General features: G+C 38.8%; 2 protein-coding genes across 11 annotated transcripts; both read left to right on the top strand.

The window, feature by feature from the left end:
- Nucleotides 1–510: 510 nt before the first annotated feature.
- Nucleotides 511–10,782, top strand: spo11 (SPO11 initiator of meiotic double stranded breaks). 2 transcript variants are annotated; one of them, XM_014412753.3, is made up of 13 exons: nt 511–703; nt 3,127–3,240; nt 3,919–4,007; nt 4,340–4,406; nt 4,512–4,635; nt 4,971–5,057; nt 6,755–6,791; nt 6,885–6,994; nt 7,094–7,193; nt 7,564–7,601; nt 7,976–8,052; nt 8,451–8,562; nt 10,453–10,782. In XM_014412753.3, the coding sequence occupies exons 1-13, from the start codon at nt 591–593 to the stop codon at nt 10,570–10,572; spliced, it is 1,188 nt and encodes a 395-aa protein (XP_014268239.1). In that variant the 5' UTR covers nt 511–590; the 3' UTR covers nt 10,573–10,782. The 2 variants fall into 2 exon arrangements, with proteins under 2 accessions (XP_014268239.1, XP_004546242.1); XM_004546185.4 differs by having other exon boundaries at nt 513–703; nt 4,527–4,635.
- A 1,947-nt stretch (nt 10,783–12,729) lies between these two features.
- Nucleotides 12,730–19,376, top strand: LOC101469253 (5-aminolevulinate synthase, non-specific, mitochondrial-like). 9 transcript variants are annotated; one of them, XM_076878671.1, is made up of 7 exons: nt 13,469–13,971; nt 15,988–16,079; nt 16,742–16,844; nt 17,274–17,442; nt 17,681–17,843; nt 18,000–18,184; nt 18,941–19,376. In XM_076878671.1, the coding sequence occupies exons 4-7, from the start codon at nt 17,362–17,364 to the stop codon at nt 18,947–18,949; spliced, it is 438 nt and encodes a 145-aa protein (XP_076734786.1). In that variant the 5' UTR covers nt 13,469–13,971; nt 15,988–16,079; nt 16,742–16,844; nt 17,274–17,361; the 3' UTR covers nt 18,950–19,376. The 9 variants fall into 9 exon arrangements, 8 of the variants coding, with proteins under 8 accessions (XP_076734787.1, XP_076734789.1, XP_076734790.1 ...); XM_076878669.1 differs by having other exon boundaries at nt 16,739–16,844; XM_076878672.1 differs by lacking the exons at nt 13,469–13,971; nt 15,988–16,079 and adding an exon at nt 12,730–12,810 and having other exon boundaries at nt 16,739–16,844.
- The last annotated feature ends 2,049 nt before the right edge of the window (nt 19,377–21,425 follow it).

The raw sequence follows: 21,425 nt of genomic DNA, 5'->3' as shown, positions 1-21,425 counted from the left end.
AATGTAATTGCAAGGAGGTATTTCTGTAGTCTATTGATACTAGATAGTGGAAAAGGGGTGGGATTAAATAAGCTTATGCTTCTTCCTGCTCCTTTTTGAACATGGACGTTATTTGGAGTTGTGGTTGCTCGTTTTCCTTTTGTTTGCTTTGTTCATTTGTCTCTTTTAATTCTATTTTTTTTTTATACTTTTTCAACATGTTCAAAATAAAGATTCAATCAATCAATCAATCAATCAATTTAACCTTTAGTATCGGTCATTAAAAACGGCGTGACAGTGTTAGGAGACACCTCTTTCTTTATTTTACTTTCAAAAATCATATTAATTTAAAACTTTTATTATTATTGATCACTTTATCATTACTATTTGTTACTACTTAAGCAATGTATCTATTTATTAGCTCGGTTTTGCTTGAATACCATGTAGAAATTCTTAGGGCAGAATAATTGTTGCAAATTAATTTATTCAAAACAAATACTACAGGTCTGAACTGCGTGATCGACACAAAAACGCGCGAGATTTCCGTAAAACATCCTTACGCGGGAATTTCTTGCAGGTAGATAAAATGACATCTAGTAACAGGTAACGTGATGGAATCCCGTGCGGCTCATTTTTGTTCTGAAATTGATAAGCTCCATGCAAAACTGTTGATCAACGTGGGAGTCACGACAGACTGGCAGCGTGCTGAAAAAGAAATCAACCAGTAAGTTCACACCGATCTACTCCAACCGGCTAATAGCCAGTTACGCTATGTTAGCTTATTCTCTGTGTAGTGCAACAGTATTCACAGAGACTGTGGATGTTTTGAGGAGCCAAAGCGGTTTAATGTAACTGGTATTGCGGTTCTATTTAATATTTAAACTCATATTGATGTGTATATATTCACAAAGAGCAGTTTATCTAGGGTTTACTCGACATTGTGTTTCGTAGTTGGCTAGCTATGTACTTTACCAATTCACCATAGCCTGTCATTATGCCCTGTTATTATCCCAGTGTAATCAGTCACATGTAAAAATGTCTGCCAATCATGGGTAGTGTTAGTTAATTTGATTTTATCATGTACTCTACTTGAAACACTTTACTGTAGAAACAATTATGTGTCCGGGAAGTATTTAAAAATGTGGTCGTTAGAAAAAGATTTTGCACAAAATATGTTGAACTAGCAAGATTAAAATCATACACTGAGTTGCCCTTTTATTAGGTGCACCTGTTCAACTGCTAATTAAAGAAAATGTGTAGTTGGCCAATGATATGGCAGCAACGTGGTGCACGGAGACATGGTCAAGCATCAGGATATGCAGAGAATATTATGTGACTTTAAATGTGGTGTAGTTGTTGGTGTCAGACAGGCTGGTCTGTAGGTCTGAGATATTTTCACACAATCATCTTTAGGGTTTAAAGAGAGTGGTGCTGAAAAAAGTAAATATCCAGTGAGCAGCAGTTCTGTGGGTAAATACCTTGTTAATGCCAGAAGTCAGAGCCTTTGAACTGCTTTGAACCAATGGGATAATTCAGTTAACTACTTGTTACTACCAAAGTGTGCAGAAGAGGAGCTCAGTATATGCAACATGTCACAACCTTGAAGCTGATGGGCAACAGCAGCAGAAGACCAGATTGGGCGCCACTCCTGTCAGCTAAGAAGAGGAAGCTGGGGCTACTGGCACACGCTCCTCTTGCCTTGTTTCAGTGGTTCAGACTGATGGTTGTGCAATAGTGTGGGAGAAAACTTGTTGGCACATTTTAGGGCTGTTAGTACCAACTGAGCAATGTTTAGTGTGTATTTTTGCTGACCATGTGCATCCCTTTATGACTACAGTGTCCCTATCTTGTAATGGCTGATTCGAGCAGGATAACACACCATCTCACAACATTCCAGTTATCTCACACTAGTTGCTTGAACAAGACAATAAGTTCTCTGTACTCGGATGGCCTCCAAAGTCTCCCATGGGATCACCTTTATCCTGTGATGAAACATTTCCATCTTGATAAGAGTCGTTTCTTACAGCCTGAAAATGACAGTGAATGATTTGATAATATGAAAATGATTTCAAACTTAACTATGGCCTTTGCAGTCACAAGAGCTCAACTTAATGGAAGAGCTAGAAATTTTAGACCAATCTGGCTTATTGTGATTTCCAGCACCATCATCATAATACCAAATGAGGGAATAACTTTACGATGATGGTTCAGTTATAGAATCAGTGCCAAAGCACTTAAAAGGACTTTAGAGGACTTTTAACACCAATAAGGTATTTAGTGATTTTAAAAAAGTATATATTTTTCCCCTTTCAGAAACTTAAAGCAAACAGATTTTCCTAGCAGTTGTCATGTCTAGTTAATAATAATAATAATAATAGTTCTTACTAAAATAATGATAGTGTGTTTTAAAATTAATCTTGTTTTATTGTCACAAAAATTCCTCAGCACAGCTGGTGGTGGTTTGTTTCTTTCCAAACAAGTTTTTTGCCAATAGGGAGGCTGCTGAGTGCCCTCTGGTGAACAAAATATGTAACATCAACAGAAATAATATGGCTGAAGGGTGTTTCTCCTGTCTCTTCTTTCCTCTTTACATTTTTATTAGTTGGTCATTTAAAATTCCAAAATCAATATATTAGTAATTATATCGACCCCATTGATATATTGGGCTCTATAAGACAATTTAAGTTGCTTTATCCTCTAATTTGTTAGCCATTTATAAATACATTTCTTTTATCCATTTCACATTATAGGTAAAATTTTGTAATAATGATGAATTTAGAAAGTTGAATTTTTAGCCTCTAAAGATTTATTATTAAACACACAGTTGGTTGAAGTAACAATTAGATTAATCTGGTTAGAAATTACAGTGATTCAAAGCTGGGTGCCAAGGGTACTCACAATGAACAGCATTGCCAGATGGTATTATATCATTTGACAGCAGTGTGATGTAGCTTCTAATTTAGGTATTTATTTAAATCAGAAACAGTTTCTTTGATTTTCCTAAATTCTGCTGGTTGCATATTATTATAAAAGAGAATCACAGTCCTAGACTACAATTGGTCTTTGACATTAATTGTAGAATTGGTTGTCTGTTTGGAAAAAGTTTTCTTGTGATATTATAACTTCATTTAGTATTTCTATTTCCAGCCAGGAAATTTTAAACCGAATTGAAAGCATAATCCTGGAAATAGTCACCAGTCTGTCCAAAGCTGAGGCCCCTGTCCTGGCGCTGCCCAACAGATCCAGCTGGGCCAACATAAGGTATTTTGATTTAAACATGCTGTAGCATGGCAAGTTTCCCTCCACACATATAATTGCTCATTCATTTTAAGCCACATGACCTTTGGGAGATAGCACAAGCCAAAAGGAATCGTGTGTAAAGCCACACAGGATTATTTCATTGTTATTTAATTTCCCTTAAAGAGATAAACGCAGACTTTTGCTCTGTTTGAATTTTTAGATGGGGGTTTTTCAAGCTGACCATGGGGTCAACCAGGTGGTGGAAATGAAAATCTTCTGCTTTGATTCAGAGAAAACCTAAAAGAACTTCCTGCTGCTAAAAAGATGACACACTGATAAGGAATTGAAAAGCACAGCATTTGTCAAGAGGCTTTAATGTGACTAGGATGGGGAGACCTTATGCTTAGAACAAAGAGGACTGTCTGATCTCAAATAGATCAAACCTTGCTACAGCTTAAATCACATTCTGGCTCAGCCATTTTAAATGGAACAGTGCTACAGGTAGCCCTCGGGGTGTGGGGAATTTTAGATAATTTGCAGGTGGGAGCTAATGTTTGAAAGCACTTACTGTAAACGGAGCACACAGTCTGTGCAGATGCTTTTTTTTTTTTTTTTTTTTTTTTTTTTTAAATGGGCTCTTTTGTTACTTTGTTTACATCATGAAATCATAAATCTTTTTTTGATTGCTTCCCACTGAAGCTTTGACAGTGCCATTGGGCTTCAGATGAGTTCAAGACAGTCTGTCACCACCATTAGGGCCGACTGCCCTTCATCTGTCACTAAATTTGGTGAGAAGATGAACTGTTATGTTTGTTTGTTTGTTTTTTTCATTTTATTTGTTATGCAACATCTGTTTTTGAAGTTCTTTAACACAGTTGTATGGTGCATATGGATTTCATTTGTATTCGTTGTGAACATATGCATAAACTGCACAAATGTCAGTAAAAGTCAGAGGTAGTTTTAGGTGACAAATTGGCAGAGACGTAACATGTTGCCTTTTTGGGATCAGTTTTACGGCATGGATACAGAATGTGTTGTTTAAATCTCTGATATGTTGATGTAGTGTTTAAGGTTTAATTAGTTGTTTTGTTTTTCCCCAAATCTGTGTTTCTCTTCAAAGCCCAGATTCTCAAGATTCTCTCAGTCATCTACAGGCTTGTCCAGAGCAACTCATATGCTACAAAAAGGTTCTTTATAAATAATCCATACTTTACTAAAGCCAACATATAGATACCCTTGGTTTTCATAGGAATGCTTGAATTTCAGTTTATTTATTTTTTTTCACATAACAGTGTTTGTCTCCACAGAGACATCTATTACAACAACACAAAGCTCTTTGGTTCACAGAAAGCTGTTGATAGTATCGTAGATGACATCTCCTGCATGCTAAAGGTTCCTCGCAGATCACTACATGTGGTGAGTGTGCATGTCTGCGTTAGCAGGCGATGCGGTTCATATGATTGTGTGGTAGAAAATACAAACCCCTGATATTGAAAACTTGTAGAAAAATTCCTTTGGATATTAGTTCAGCTCCCACAGATGAAGTATGTTAGTTTAGGATGGTATTTTATTTTTGTTCTGCTTCTTGTCCCAGGAAACACCTGTGGAAAACAAACAGCTCTTTTGATCAAAGAGAAATAAAATTAAAGTTGAATTCAGGGCCCAGTGCTTGAAATAGCTCGTCCCTTGTATGTGTGTGATAATATGGGCTTGTGCTAAATTCTGTAACTTATCTGTAACTTTGTTGCTAGTTGGCCACATCCAAGGGATTGATCTCAGGTGACCTGTGTTATATGGAGGAGGACGGCACGAGGATTGACTGCCACTCCAGCTCAACTGTAAGCACCACTTTAATGCTTCTTCGCCTGATTTCGTGTTTGTTTTTGTCATGGGGCATGGTCTGTGGTGCCGTGCAGGGAGGGCGGACGCACCTGCACGGCATCCTTAATCACGCCCGCCTAGTTAAAAAGACGGGGACTCAGGGGTTGGTGGGTTGTGGTGTGACAAATATTGAATAAAATATTGAATAAAATGGCTCAAACCTACGATTTGAGCCATTCACACCACAGTTTTGTTTTTTTGTTTTTAAATGACACTGCAACAAGAAACAGTACATCATTTATAGCTGGATTTTTGGTTTACTGTACTCCCCAAGAAAGTAACTGTAAGTCTGAGCTACGGAAGCCAGGTGTCCTTTTTTATTTATATAGGTTAATACCACCATACATGAAATTTCTCCAGGGGCCTTTAAAATATTGACATTATCTGACCATACACCAAATATAGTCAAAATACAGCTCAGGGAACAGAACCAGCCCTTAAAAGTGAAATCTAAATAACCCCTCAAATGTCAGTAAAAGGCAGCATTATGTTAATGAATCTGTACTAAATCTGAGCTGCTATTTAAGTCGATTCCAACAGAGGGCATTCAGTTTATACTGTACGTGCAAACAGACTTTTACTGTTTTACTGATGGCTAAATGTCTGTCCTTCTCTGCTCTGTATTTAATTTTGTTTTTCTCCTCTCTGCTTAATAACTGATCTCAGCTGATTGCAGTGCACAGGAAAAATGTTTATTGATCTATCATTGTTTTAATTTCTATCCACCCATTGTGCACATAATTGAAGAAGCTGTATAATGTAGGCAATAATATAATTTTAAGAGTAATGTGATTACGGAATTTAGTACAGTAATGCTTTGCATTTGTGTGTCAAAGAAAAATGTAATTTAATCATAGTAGCCTTTTCCTTTTTTCTAAAATAGTCTGGCCCTCCGAGGATGAAATGTTGCCATAGATGCTTGATACGGCTAAAAGCCTTCATTAAACTAGGACTAAGATGAGGTTCTGGTTGCTCGATGGACAGGCATGAAATGGACTATGCTTAGTTCGACGTTACAGCTTTGGAAATGTGAGAAACATTTGGCTTATTTAGCAAAGCCATCCTAACGACCTCGTGCTCACTGGGTTAAAACTTTTTATTACAGTGATAGAATGTAAAGCCAGTAATTACAGGAAATTATCTCATTGAGTAATGACTCAAGCCTGCCACGTGCACCACAGACTGATAGTCAACACTTTGTTTGCCGCTATTCTGCTAGGGTTGTGAGCAGCTAGAGCCACTATGTCAATAATGTCACTGAATGAGAGATGGGCATCACAGAGGCACAGGCAACCATTGTCCCACAAAAAAACATTTCAGCTGATCTACTGAAGCCCAGTGTTGCACATCACTGTCTAGCATTTATTAGTATTAAAAGATTTAATCTAAAATAAATTCTAAATATAAATCCATAATATAGATAACCTGTATGTGATTCCCATCAGTAGATCCAAAGGGTTAATTTTCATTGTAGACAGCATAACGACAACCGTTTTCTTCCAAGAAAAAGATGAACAGTAAATTCAGCTAGCAATACAAAGCACTTAGACTGCTTTGCAGGGGAAAAACTCAAACTTTTTTTTTTTTAAATGCCATGTAGTAGTGCAATTTTTTTTATTTATTTTCTTTTTTATCTTTTTTTTTTTGCTTTCAGGCTGTCTCAGTTTCATCGAACATCAGTGGAATTAAAAGTATGCTTTGTAATCTATTTAAGAATCTACTTTCATGTTTTGTCCCATGATTGTAAGTCTATCATTGCAGCTGTCATCCTTGTCCTTTTTCAGATATTGTATCATCTGCAAAATTTGTCATGATCATCGAGAAGGATGCGACGTTCCAGAGACTTCTGGATGATGACTTCTGCACAAAGATCTCCCCTTGCATCATTATCACAGTATTTTTCTGTGTCTGCTTTTGATCTGAATGTTGTCTTCTTTCAGAAAGAGCAGTCTTAGTAATCTGTGTACTTAATCATTGTGTTTGTGTGAATCAGGGTAAAGGTGTGCCAGATGTGAACAGCAGGCTGATGGTGAAAAGGCTTTGGGATGAGCTGCACATCCCCATCTTTGCCCTCGTGGATGCTGATCCTCATGGTATAATTCATCTGCTTGAATACTTAAGCTGTCAGACATACTTTGCATTTTCCCACACATTTAACAGCATTTCAGATCCACACACAGACACACACACAGCTGGGTTGCATGTCTCGCTAAGCCAACAAAAGTTAGCACCTGTCCACTGTGTCATGGTGCCTAGTCTAGCTATTATTCCCGTTGGTGTGATGTCGTCCAGGGGGAGTTGGCTCGGTTTCCATCAGCCTCCATACCACTAAGTTTTTTGGCGCTGCGTGGCGAGACACATATGTAATGCTTTACTTTGTTCTAAGATCACATCACAGAGGATAATTGCTCTGGTATGCAAGTGATTGCAGCGTCTCTCTGTCCCTCCCTCTGATTTTCCCAGGCATTGAAATCATGTGCATCTACAAGTATGGATCAGTGGTGAGTCCTGTTATGCCGTTATTCCTGTACTCTGCATTATCCACTGTAGCCTGTTGAGTGTCTCTGTGTTAGCACGTTATAATCATGCACCTCTTTACATAAAAAGAATCAGTCATGCATGTTAGAAAATTAAACAGACACGCTATGAAGTGAAACTGTTATGCGATTGTGTGACAATCGCATCACTTTTGACCTTTGTGAGGCTTTTGTAGTCATTCTTGTTTCATTAACTTCATTGTAAACATGTGTTGGGGTTTGCTGTGGTATGAGAGTACAGCACTGATTAACAGTGTGTTTGTTTTCTGTATAAGCATGCTATGTGTATTTGATGTGTGTGTATGTGACTGGGTGTGTATGCGTCGGTTTATCCGCAGGCAATGTCGTTTGAGGCCCACAGTCTGACCGTCCCCAGCGTTATGTGGCTAGGCCTCCTCCCCTCTGACCTACAGAGGTTTGGACTGAGCATTCGCTACTTCCTACTTCCTCCTCCTGCCTCTAATTGGGATTATATTCTGGGGAAGTTTAGATTGTTTGTTTTGGTTTCTGTTGCTGTTGCCATCACTTTTTTTCCCCCCTTCATGGAGCTCTTTGCAAAAACATATTGAGTTTTAAGTATACACCCCCTTGAACAAATTTGGGCCGAAAGAAAATTTCTGACATACATTAAATTGTAGTCTATTCGGTTTTTCTTTCTTTTTGTTTTCTTCTTTTTTTACTTGGCTGAACCTACACATAACCTCCTTTCTGGGAGTCTGTTTAAAAAAAGGGAACGAAACATTCTTCAGGGATAACATCCATGAACTGAAGTCTCTTATATATATGTTTTTAAATCTAAATTTTATTTTTTAGGTTGCGGGTTCCCAAGGACGCTCTGATCCCACTTACCAAGAGAGATGAAAGCAAACTCTGCAGCCTCCTTGAAAGGCCGTATTTAACCAGCCAACCAGAGTGGCAGAAAGAGGTGAGTGAAAGAGGACGCCAAAGAGGAAAGTGCTGCAGTTTATGTAGGAGGATAGATGAAACTGTTTGTAGAAATTTGTGGGATGGGAAGGAAAGGTATCTGAAAGGTACTGAGCTTTGAAGGATTTTTCTATCTAGATATGGTCCTGTGTGACATCAATACATTTTATTCTCTTTAAAAAACCAGTTTTTTCTAGGGGGGGGGGGTTTCTTGCCTGTCAAGAGCCAAATATACAAAAGCTTCCAAAGCTCATGGTACTACTAAAAGAATTAATGACATTAAATAAAAAAATATTACAAAGTCTCATTTTTAGACTGGAGGAATCTGGAGGAATGAGAGGTCTAATTTGTGGGAGAAGCAAGCTGAAGCAGTCCAAAGTCTGAAACATTTCCTCTCCCAATTAGAACAACATTTCGGTGCAGTTAGTTACAGTCTCTGGGTTTAGTTTGCTTATTGTTTATTTGAAAGAATGTAACATGAACCATGCCACACACCACAGCATTTATAGTTATAGTTAAGTTAATTTGCAATCCCCGTCCCTAAAACGCTCTTTAAAACACAGAATACTGAGCAACACATGCATGAGAGTTAAACTAAAAAGTAATCAATTTTAGAACAATAAAGCACTGTAAGACAAGAAGCAGACAATTCTTCGTGACTGCAGGACTGATATACTTTTAAATAACTGCTTCAGTTTTAGGGTTCCTGTTTGAGTTCTGCAGCTAAGGAATTCCACATGTTGATTAGCTGAATGGAGGAAAAAAAAAAAAAAAGCTGTTTATCCAAATGAGCATTTACGTAATGGCACCTTACAATTCCCACAAGATCCTCTACGTGTTACTGAGCCCAAACATTTAAGGGAAACCACAAGGTCACTGAGCACGTGGGCAGCCTGATTATTTTATCAGACAACAAAATGAGCAACAAAAAAAAAATACAAAAACATAACAAATAAGAAGCAGTTGAGCACAATACAGGTTTGTTATCGCTGTGTGTCTTGCGAGACTGTGGAGCTGCACTCTTTGTGGCGGTACTGCAACTGGACAGGCAGATACGGGAGTGGAGGTCTTTCTCACTGTGAACCCAAGTGTAGTCTGACGCTGGTCTCTGCAACTGTTGAGATCTTTCTCCTGAAATTCTTTGCACACATTTGGATGCCTTTATGAGCTGAAGTTTCTATAAGCTGATTGTTGTGATACTACAACTTTCCAAGTGTTCAGATCAGTGCCCATGGCCTTAGGATCCTACAGCATCCAACTTATAACAGTGTGTGTGTGTGTGTGTGTGTGTGTGTGTGTGTGTGTGTGTGTGTGTGTGTGTGTGTGTGTGTGTGTGTGTGTGTGTGTGTGTGTGTGTGTGTGTGTGTGTGTGTGTGTGTGTAAAAAATACACTAGCAAATTTAAGTGGAACTCAACCTTGGAAAGCCAACTTACCAAAGATTAACTTTGACAGGGCAAAGCGGAATTTGGTGAGCAAGAATCCGGATCTGGTCAAACAAAATTGTCCCACTTTGACCACAAAACTCAAAGCTTTGCCTCTTGTCTCCCTCAGTACATTCATCCAACCCTGTGAGATGTTTTTTGGCAGTTCTGTTGTAGCAATAAGAAAAAAGTTGATTGGATGAATGAATATAACTTGTTAATTTAAAAAATAAATAAATAAAAAGGTCAGGCCTTGAATTTTCTCCATAAGCACAGAGCAAACCTGTCGCACTGAACATTTTGATATTGTGCCGCACAGTAGAGGAATGTTTGTGAGAGGACTGTTAGCTTCCTGGAAGTTTGTAACAGCTATTTTCCATTGCTGAGTGTCTGTTATGCATCTATGATTTGTCTGTTTGCACAGCTTCCTGTCTGATCCCACTAAAACTGTGTGTTGCTGTTTTTGTAGATGAAACTGATGCAGCAAAGTAAAGTAAAGGCTGAAATACAGTCTTTGACAGCTATAGCTCCTGACTTCCTCACACAAATCTACCTGCCCAACAAGCTGCGCTATGGAGGCTGGATATGAGCTCAATGCTGCCACTTAGTGGATGAGTAAGTGAACTGCTGAAGTTGCTTTGAAGCCTGAAGAGTGGTATTAGATGTAAATTGTCAGAGAAATGAAAGTATTAACTTCAGTTTGTTAGTTTGTAGTGTTTGGATAGTTATTCACCTTTCTTTGTGTATATTGGATGCAGTTGTTTGAGAAGTGTAATTAAAACCTCCATGATCCCACTGATGAGTGTTTCCACTTTGTCTTCATTAGCATTGCTGATATTCCCAAGATGTTTGTGTGTACTTCCAAAGTGAAACCACACTGTGGTACAGTAGATTCCTCCCTCCCCCCCCCCCCCCCCCCCCCCCCTCTCCAGCAAGGCTTTGCGGACGTCATAGCCACTGACGTCTTAGGCTTCTGATGCAAAAACCACAAGTGTGCTCAAAACAATTTGGTGGTTTGTAATTGCAGCACAGTATCTGAGGATGTTCATTCATAAAGGCACAGCAAATCATGCTGCTGCCCTATAATCTGCTTTCCAGCTGTTGTAGATGGTGTGCATTAAAATTCAAATCCACTCATGTCATGAGCTTCACCAGAGAAAGAAGATGTAAATAAACTTGCAGTTCTCTGCTTGACTTTGGTCAATCAGTTTCACAGACACACTACTTTTCTTTTCTTCTTTTTTTTTTTTTTTGTGAAGGATATGATTTCTTGCTGAGAGGTAGTAACTGGTAGTTAGCTCTGTAAGTGGTCAATAACATTGTTATTTTTGTAACTTTCCCTCTACACCAATACAGTGACTTTTAACCATCAAGATGTGATTAAAGTGCAGACTTTAATTCATGATGTTCAAAAACAGCAATGCATTAGCTGTTTATGGATTACAGCCATCTTTTATACATAGTCCCCTGTTTTCAGGGTAATTAGAAAATTAACTGGTGAGCAGTTTCACAGCCAGGCAAGGCCTGTTTGTTTTCATTATCCACTGGCAAATTTATCAGATAAAAGGTCTGGATATTTTTTTTCCAAGGGTTGAACTCTCATTTGGTAGCTGTTCACTAGAACTTAGATTCAAAGACATGTTGATCTATGTGAATCATGAAACTGAAAAAGCACAAAGTTAAATACAAGTAAAATGCAGGGCGGACCAATCTGATGCATTAAAAATGAATGGACTGACGAACTCCACAACAACAAAAAAAGTGCCACAGAAAAAAACTAAAGTGGATGACCCTGAATCATTTGCTTGGTTAAGAAAAACAACGTCACAGCATTTTGCCAAGTGACGCTAATGAGGATGTAGCCGAGCCATTGTTGATGTCTACGAGAGAGACCTTCATGAATGTAAATAAAAATGGTTTACAACAAGGTGCAAACTCATGGCTCCACTCAAAAACAAGGCCAGAATAGATTTTACCAGGAAAAAAAGACACTAAAAGAAACTGCAGTTTGGGGAAAAAAAGTGAATAGATGAAACCAACTACGAATGATTAGAAGAGATCTGAAGCATACCATATCATACGTTTGCTGTGGTGGACAGTTTTATGGCATGGCTGGTGATAGAATTGGGCCTACACTGTTTATTGATGATGTGACCGCTGATAGGAGCGGCATGAATTCTCAATTGTTCACGGCTTTACTCTGTTCAGATTCAGTCGAATGCTGCAAAGCTGATCACACTGACCCTGTGAGCAGTGCAAACAGATAATGATCCGAAGCATACTACAAAAGAAACCCAAAAGCTACCAAAGAAGTGTGATGTTTTTAAATGACCAAGTCAGTCACTTCATCTCAACCTAACAAAGGATGCATTTCAGTTATTGAAGACACAAAGTGAACACAGCAAGACTGCGAAACAAGCAGCAGTAAAGACCTGGCAGAGTATCTCGTATAGAGAAACACCATTTGGTGAGGTCTGTGTCTAACAGTAACTTTGTGTACATTTAGATTGATACATAGAAGTGTGTCATATTTGCATAAACTCAAAATTATTAGGGTTATGACAAAATAAAAGAAAATATAAAAAAAGAAAAATGTGAGAATTCAAGGACGACATTAATTCAAGGCACACGAAAAGTATTCATACCCAAAATCTAGTAAAAGTGCGTTTGGTTTAACAGACGTAAATTGAAGCCAAAGGCAATAGCCCCACCTGCTGGCACTACGAATCACTACACCCTTATGAGACGCGAGTTCGTCGCCGCCATATTGCAGCGGTGTTTCTGAGCAAATTCAAACTGGATGACCAGAGACGGTAACATTTATCATGTAGGTACTTATCTTACAATATTTAACCGTCTGTGTTTTAATTTCGACAATTAGAAATAATATTTCTAGCCTGCACAGTGTTGCAGGTTTCATGAAGTGGCAAACATTATTTTCCGTTATGCTAATACATACTGTACAAAATCTGGAGTATTTGTTTATATTTACATGCGCAGCTGCTGATGTAATTCTGCTGACGTATGTGTGTGATTTTTACAACTGCTGATCTACGTTCAGTGCAAGCAACGAGGCGATTTTGCTTGAAATGTGGAACCGCGAGACTTCCTAAAGTTTTGTGGTTTTTGGTGTTCGTTACAGTCATGTGTGTATGTATTCAGCTCTCTATTTCCACAAATTTAAACAAAATATTATACTAGTTTACTAAAACAAGTATAGTCTTATGTTAGACCAATAGAAAAAAAAAAGCAATTAACAAAAAATAAAGATACGTACATATTTTGTAATGAACATATTTTTAATTTGACAAAGTATCATTCATAGTGCCTACAAAGTGTTCTGTTAAACGAACCAAACAGATGAAAATATTATGAGTGCTTTAATAACACATGGAATCCTGTCTTTGCATTCCCAGGCCATCTAGAGACAAGACTTTCCAGCACCAATATGGCTGCGTCTATGTGCTGTCGTTAAGAAATGTAAATAGCAAAATATCTGAAACTCTTCTGAATATATTACACTGTTGCCTTATTTTTTCGTAATTATTTTCCACGTTTTTTGTGGTGTGCTATTATTCGTTCTTTAAAAAAAACGTCAGCAAACGTAACGTCCTCTGATTGGGCTGCAGGACTATCTTCCACTTGTTGAGTGACTGTTAGAGGGCATGCTTTTGCCACACACACACTGTAGCTACCTAACCTGTAATGTCAGTGGTTGGATTTTGGTAGAACACCATTTTAATTCAACAGGATAAACCAGATTTTTGTAAGATCAAAGTAACTGAAAGGTGGGATAACGGGAGTTTTTATCAGTAGCTACTTTCAGTTTTAGTCAACTTTAAAATTTGCCTAAAGCCTAGAGCCTTTTATGGCTCTTACAATATGAAAGACCCTGTTTTGTGGGAAACTCCGGCTGTTGCAGATATGTATCTGCATTCATCTGAACAATATATCGTTATATTGTCCCGATAACGATATAACCCTGAAGGTAAGCGCGTCATGGACTAAAGTAAAACAGTATGTTGGATGTGCCACGCAATGCTCAATTACATGGGTGGGAACTAGTGTGTTAGCGCAGTTAGCTCGTTAACGTGTTGGCCGTCTAGCCCCACGCACGGCGCGATCAGGGGTAGCTCGTTAACGGAGATTTGCCGTGTTGTGGCGTCAAGGTCATTTCAACGATATTAACGCTGACAGCACTAGTGGGAACACAACGAATATGACTGCACATTTACGCCGACATCATCCTAGTGCAAAGACAAGTGGAAGTAGACAAATACAACAAACATGCATGCTACAAACTTTACCCGAGTCATTTAGACAGCCGTTAGCACATGATTCTCCTTATGGGGACCTAATATGTTTAATATTGTGGCGAGCTCAGACAAGGAGGAGACGGAGGTGTCGTTTGGGCTTGCTTCCCGTGAGCTAGCCAGGGAGCACAGCCGTTTATTGACATCTGCAGAAGAACACTGCCGCTAGCTAACTGCTCAGCGCGGCAACCGCACAGCAACAACACACAGGGCGCCCCCTGACCCCGGAAGGACACACCGTCGCAGCGAGAGGGCGTCACCTGTCACTATGGCAACATAAACAAAACATAACTGTACAAACAGAACCCCGAACAGCCCTGACCCGCTACAATATGCTGCTGAGAATATAGCCCAGAAGAAGCGTATAGTATAGCTTTTATTTTGGAAAGAGCCATTTCTCTGTAATAAACTCTCTTTTCCAAAGATGAGTGATTCCTCAATCAGATACAGGGCTCGCAAAATCGCTAGCCCGACGTCCCGGGGCTAGCGATTTTTCCAGTCGGGCTACCAAAATCTATCTCTGCCCTGCCCGTCGGGCTATTGTAGGAATCAAAATATATGTCAATGCTTTTGCATTCTTTCAGAAATGTAGCTGGGTAATTATGTCATTGGCATCGATGAGCCACTGTCAATATGTGACATATTGCAATCGCGTTTGAATTTGCGCTTGTTTTTTTGCTTTCACTTTGCAATCGCGCGAACTGTGTATAGAGAGCGACAGCACTGATTGGTGAGTGATGATAATTTGCGCACCAATTCCTCTGACATGGTCTTATCAATCGTTAGCTTACTGTGCAAACATGACAAGTGAAATCTCCCGCAGCAAGCTTAAACATGTGAGAGGTTGATCGCGCAGAGAATCGCTGACCATTATGTGTGCGTGTGTAAAATCAGCAGGATATATATTTTAGTTCTGCTGAGCCAAATAAGACAGGTCAGGGTGAAGAAGTGACAGCCAAAGAAAAGCTTACCACAAAACGTTATGACAAATCAGACTGAAAGGCAAAAAGAAAGTGCAGCTTTATGGTTTCATGGACAAAAGAATTTCTGTGGCTGCAATATGACGAGCTATATAACCAGGGGTGCACATAAGTGGTCCGCGGGTGCGCATTCGCTGTCAAAATAAAAAACGCGCACAAGATAAGAAGTTGCAACGAGTGTTTGCGTACATAAGATTTTCAGGAGGAGGACAGACATTTGTTTAGAACTCTTAAAGATGTCGAAGAAGCAAGCTCCTTTAAGCAATTACTGTGATGTTCCTCCACCTCCAAAGAAATGTCAGGAGTGCGAACCACAAAAGAAGCGCGTATTCTCGAAAAGGTAGTTGCAGGAGGTGAGCTGGCTTCAAACAAATGATGAACGCACAGAGATGTGGTGCAGAATGTGCCATGAAAATTTAATAAATGACAAATTAAAAAGGCATGAACATTTTTTTTTTTTGTATCGAAAAAATATCGAACTGTGACACCAAAGTATCGAACCGAACCGTGAATTTTGTGTATCATTGCACCCCTAAAAAACACACACACACACACACACACACACACACACACATATATATATATATATATATATATATATATATATATATATATATATATATATATATATATATATATATATATATATATTGGTTACCCTCCTGCCTCTCCCCAAGGGTTTTAATATTTCTTTTTCACCTCTTCTTTTAGACTCCCTCATATGGATGCAGTAATCCGCTAATAGCCCTTTCTTAAATTTTGGGCCCAATGTTTTCTTCTACTTGTGTGGGAGGTCATCACTGGTGAGTTATGCACTAAACTGCCCAGTGATGACTGACATGGCCTCCAGTCCTCTGTCCAGAGCCTTGCCCTCTTCAGCTTTGTGTGTGTTCAGTGATCTGATTGTAATAAAAAATTTTGACTCCAGATCCGAAATGTAAATTGAAGTTGCCCACAGGACACTTTACTCCCCCAGCTGTTCAGGCTGTGGGCTCTAAATACCCTTTTCTGACTGCAGAGATGGTGCAGAAAAACAATAGGTGAAAGGTCATTGTTTTGAGTATGCACAGTTTAGTGACAGTTCATGTGCATACCCGAGGAATGTCATGCATTTGAAGACTGCTGAATGGGCCATACTTGAATAATAAAAACGAACATGAAGTTATCAGTTGTGGATCTTATCAGGGCACACAAGGCCAATGCAGTGGAGCCAGAAAAACCCTTATCTTCCAGTGTCACACCTGACACTACCTGGATGTAAGCTGATTCTTCTATTGCACAATTATTTTCAAAGGGAATAAAACTGATCTGAAGTTTAAAACCCTTCTTCCACAATTTGTTTTCGGCTGTTGCATTCCAGTATGACAAGTTTTTTAAAAAGAAGATATAAAGCAAAAAAAACCAGACCACACATATAGAGTTTTTAAGAAGATGAACTGATCTCCCTCCTCGTTTCCTATAGCAGAAAACTACTCAAAGTTTTTTCACACAAAGAGAGATGTTCCTGTGTGGTGCAGCAACAACTACCTAGGCATGAGCCATCACCCCAAAATCATCAAGGCTATCATGTGAGTATTCACGCTGATCATCTGTAGCTCTTGTTAATTTTGTTTAGACCAAATATGGAGAAAAATAATTCAGGGTTCAGGACAGTAAACTCTCTCTGCTTCTGTTCTGAAGATATGCTGTACAAAAGCATGGTGCTAGTGCAGGAGGAGCACCAAACATTTCAATAACAAGCAACTTCCATGTGGATCTTCATTATGTACTACCTGACCTTCCTTGGAAGGATGTAGCAGAGCTGTTCACTCTCTGCTTTGTAGCCAATGACTCTACATAGTTTACCCTGTCAAAGATGCTACCAGCTACTTCAATTTTGGCTTAAACTAATGTAATAAGTGACCTAAAGTTGAATGTCTTTGAATGGTTACACGTTTTCTTATTTTGATTGAAATGTATTGGAGAGATTTTTTTCTTTCTTTTGTTTATTCTGCAAGGTTGTGAAATTTACTCGAAAGCCGGAAACCATGCGTCAGTGATTCAGGGTTTAAGAAACAGCTGGGCTAAAAAGTTTATATCGTCACAATGACGCCAACCGCCTACAAGAGCTACTTGAGAAATCGGACTCCTCCACTTCAAAAATCGTTGCCATCCGTTCAATGGATGGTAAGTACGTGGTCCTCCTTTTAGTGTGAATGTCTTTAATTGGGCTTTTAAAATGTTCAGCTATTCTTTTTAATTAGAATGTACAGGATTTCTAGAAGTTTCTATTACTCTCTGTGTAAGTGGATTCAGTGAAATCACACATCTAATACACGTCAGGGTCAGCAATGAATAAATAAATGCAAACTGTTGATTTGTATGAATAAAAATATTTTAATTTTCAATGCCGTGCTCTCTGCAGGAGCGGTGTGCCTACTTGAAGGGATGTGCAACGTTGCTCACAAGTTTGGTGCTATTACATTTGTGGATGAATTGCATGCTAGAGGATTATAAGGCCCCAGAGGAGGAGGGATTGAAGACAGATAAAGTCATGAAAAAAATGGATATCATCTCTGGTACACTTTGTAAGTGGACACTTCATCAGTGAGAGCAAACATTTTCTGACAACTGCTGCATAGGTTTTATAGAGGATTTAATATCCAGCTATGGCAATCAGCTGTTTAGGTGGCTATATTGCCAGCACCAGCCCCTGGTGGACACAGTGCCCTGTTGTGCTGCAGGTTTCTTCTCTACCAAGTCTCTGCCCCTCATGCTGTTGGCAGGGGAATACATTAAGATCCTGAAAAGTGAAGAAGGCCAGATGCTCAGAAGGAAACATCAGACGACTGTCAAGCTGCTTCGACAGATGCTGATGGATTCTGGCTTTCCTGTGGTTCACTGTCCAAACCACATTATTCTTGTCCAAGTAAGAAAATTCATGCACATTATGCTGTTGGAATCTTTAGCTGACAGGACAGTTGGTTCTGAAACAGGCATTTGATGCCTGGATAATGTTTTTTTACCGTATACTCACTAAACACTTAGGCCCACTTTGCTAGTAACAAGTTGGACTCGCTTTTGATTTTTTTTTTATACTTATATGATTATATTTCATATTTGCATTTACAAGTAGTTCAAAAGGTGTACCTAATAAACGGGCCATGAGAGATTCTGTAAATCTCTCTTATAGAATGAGTTCCATCTTACACTCAAAATTCAATTTGAGACTAAGACTGTGGGAAATGCAGAGAAGAACACTGTGGTTTGTGACACTATGATGTCTTGTGACAACATCAACGTTCAGGCGATTGACTACCCCGCCGTGGGTAAAGGAGAGGAGCTGCTGCGCATTGCCAGACCACACTCCCCAGATGATGGACTACTTTTTTAGTGTCAGTTTAACAATTCAGTTGCCAATCCTGTTTTTGTTGAGTTCTCCTCACCATATTGAAGTGTAAAATGCAGAAAAGTTGACTTTTATGCTCAATAATATGCCTGGCCATTAAGTAACAAAGATGATGAAAGGCATTACTTTATAGCTTCATCAGATAGTGAACCAGCTAATGGTTTAAAAAACTCGCTTATGATAGGATTATTTGGTCAGTATTTAAGCCGTTAAGGTTATCCAGCATCTGTAATTCTCAGTCGTCAGTGCATCTGTTGTGTTGCTTTGTCTTCACAGATCGGCTGATGAAACATGAAAGGAAGTGGGTTTGGACCTGAGGTCGCCCGCCTTAGCAGAGTGCAACTTCTGCCAGCAACTTGTTCACTTTGAAAGATGAGTGTGAGAGAGAAGTCTTACTGCAAAGGCCTCAGTCCCATGATATCAGCAGTTGCCTGACATCACCAAAAGCACTGAATTCTCATGATATTAAAGCTGTATTGGGTTTTTATTTTATTTTAAATAAACATGCGGTCTGTGTGTGGTTAAAGCATGAATGAACTCTTTTACATTTTTTAAAAACTACAGCTTTTACATGAATTAGCTGTTACATGTATGTGCAAAATGTCCTTTTTTTTGTTTCAGAGGTACTGAACTTAAACTTTAAAAATACTGAACATAGTTTCCATCAGAGGTTTTTATGTTCACATATATTTAAATAAATGATCCGTGTTCCTAGTCTACTGGATTTCTTTGATTTTCTAATATTTTTAATTGTATTTCTTTTTTAATAATATATTTGAGTATTCTGGGAAAAGGATGACAGCAGTGGACAAATATGTGGACAGATGTTCTTGCGTTCTTCTCAGATTAATCTTTTCAGCTGCTGTTTGTTGGAAGAGTTTTGTTACTCTACCTTTCACTTCAGTCTTGAACTGTGAATCCAATTATGACCAGGCCATAGTTTTCAAATCTTCTGTCATTCTTGGAGTGTAGAAACCTTTACCCCTACTTCCATCTACTGTTTTCACTCATACATACATTGTGCACATCAGATTCAGCTGTATGCAGGCAGTGTAGTCCATGGCCATGTCAATCTCATGTCATCCTAACAAATTTGTTTTCATTTTATCTGGCCAATGATTTGCTGCCGATATTTCTCAAGCTTCAAATCTTTTTCTTTGGTTACGTTTAATCTTATAATTTTGTGCCATTTAAAAATCATTGTTTTTCTTGGACATTGTATTCAAAGGACTACTTCATACTGTGTTCTTCAGACATTCAGCCTCTTGTGCTAAACAAAAAGCATACGTCTGCTTTCAGTGCAAGGTATGCACAATTTCCAACACAAATTGTGCATGGTGTGACTTTTTTTAATCCAAGGTGGCCACTATGCTTTCTAACACATCTTCTTTTACTGTGGCTGACCTTCTGTTTCAGCTTAAATTCAGTAGCCTACTAATGGTCTTCTGTATTGTTCCATATTTCCAAAGGCTCACATGTTCATTTTTCATTTATTCCAGTAAGTAAGGTTGCTGTGTGCTGGTGCTGGGTTTGTTACATATATCAACCCCATGGTATGAAATATCCTGAACTCTGATACACAGTTATCCAGCAGCCCAAAATGATCTCCGATCAGATCCTGTTTTATGCCTTCGTGGGCTCATCCAGTTTTATTTTCATACATTTATATGACAGTTAGGGTATCTGTGGTGCATATGTGCTGTACTGATATATGAGGAATTTTATTACATGCTTTACTCCTGACAGAGATATATCTGTTGCAACTAAGGCATGCTAAAGGGTGATTGCAATTCCGTTTTACAGATTAGGAAATAAAATAAATAGCATAAGCAAAAAAATGTTTACTGTTAAAATATTCTTCTGTTTTCATTTTTAATGCGAAACATATGAAACAACAGATACAGATGTTCAATTTAGTAGTCTTCTGCATGCAAAATGATCTTAAGGGAAGATTTGTGGTCATCTGGTTTTTCATTCATGAAATGCCCTTTGTGACATTCATGGCTTCACCACATGGAGGCACACTGGGCCTTCTCTTTGCAGCTGTGAGGCAGTGACATCAGACACCACCTCCCTTTGCAGATGACTCATAACTGGTGCAGCAGCTTTTGTAATGAACCACTAGAGGGTATCAGCAGAAAACAGGATATTGTGTTTCCCATCTAGATAACACGTGAGATCACATTGGTTGTATTAAAATCCGACAAACACACTTCCACACAGCTCACAGCATGGCACAACTGTAAAATCAGAGATTTTAGATACTAATTTCAATTAAATGAACTACTGACTTAATCTGCTATAACTGTAACAGCAGTATTATCAGTATTTTTTTCTTACATGATAGTGGTGCTCTATGCTGTAGGCCGTGATCACCATGATTAGATTAACATACTCCAACGCAAAGACAGAAATCAATGAAGAGGAAGCACTTGCTTTATTGCTCATTTCTTAATTCATCTAACTGCATCCGGACATTAAAGGAGGGTGCTTGTGCATCCACCGTGTTTGCGTGGAAGCCCTTGAAGCAGCACTTGACATGAAAGACGTGGGATTCTGCAGCAGAGACGTTTCCCCTCTTTGCTCTGGGAGAATTACCATGAGCTCACGTTTAGAGCCCGTTATGTAACCGTGTCGGTGGAAGTGGAGTAGACCACCAATATGATGCAAGTCTTGCTAGCTCAGAGCACACATCCTTGTTATGCATTGAGTTGACTTAGTAGAGTTTGATTTATTACATTACGCATAGATATTATCACAC

This window comes from Maylandia zebra, linkage group LG20, assembly GCF_041146795.1.
Source record: "Maylandia zebra isolate NMK-2024a linkage group LG20, Mzebra_GT3a, whole genome shotgun sequence".
In the NCBI taxonomy this organism is placed as follows: domain Eukaryota; kingdom Metazoa; phylum Chordata; class Actinopteri; order Cichliformes; family Cichlidae; genus Maylandia; species Maylandia zebra.
This window is presented reverse-complemented; position numbering and strand designations above follow the sequence as displayed.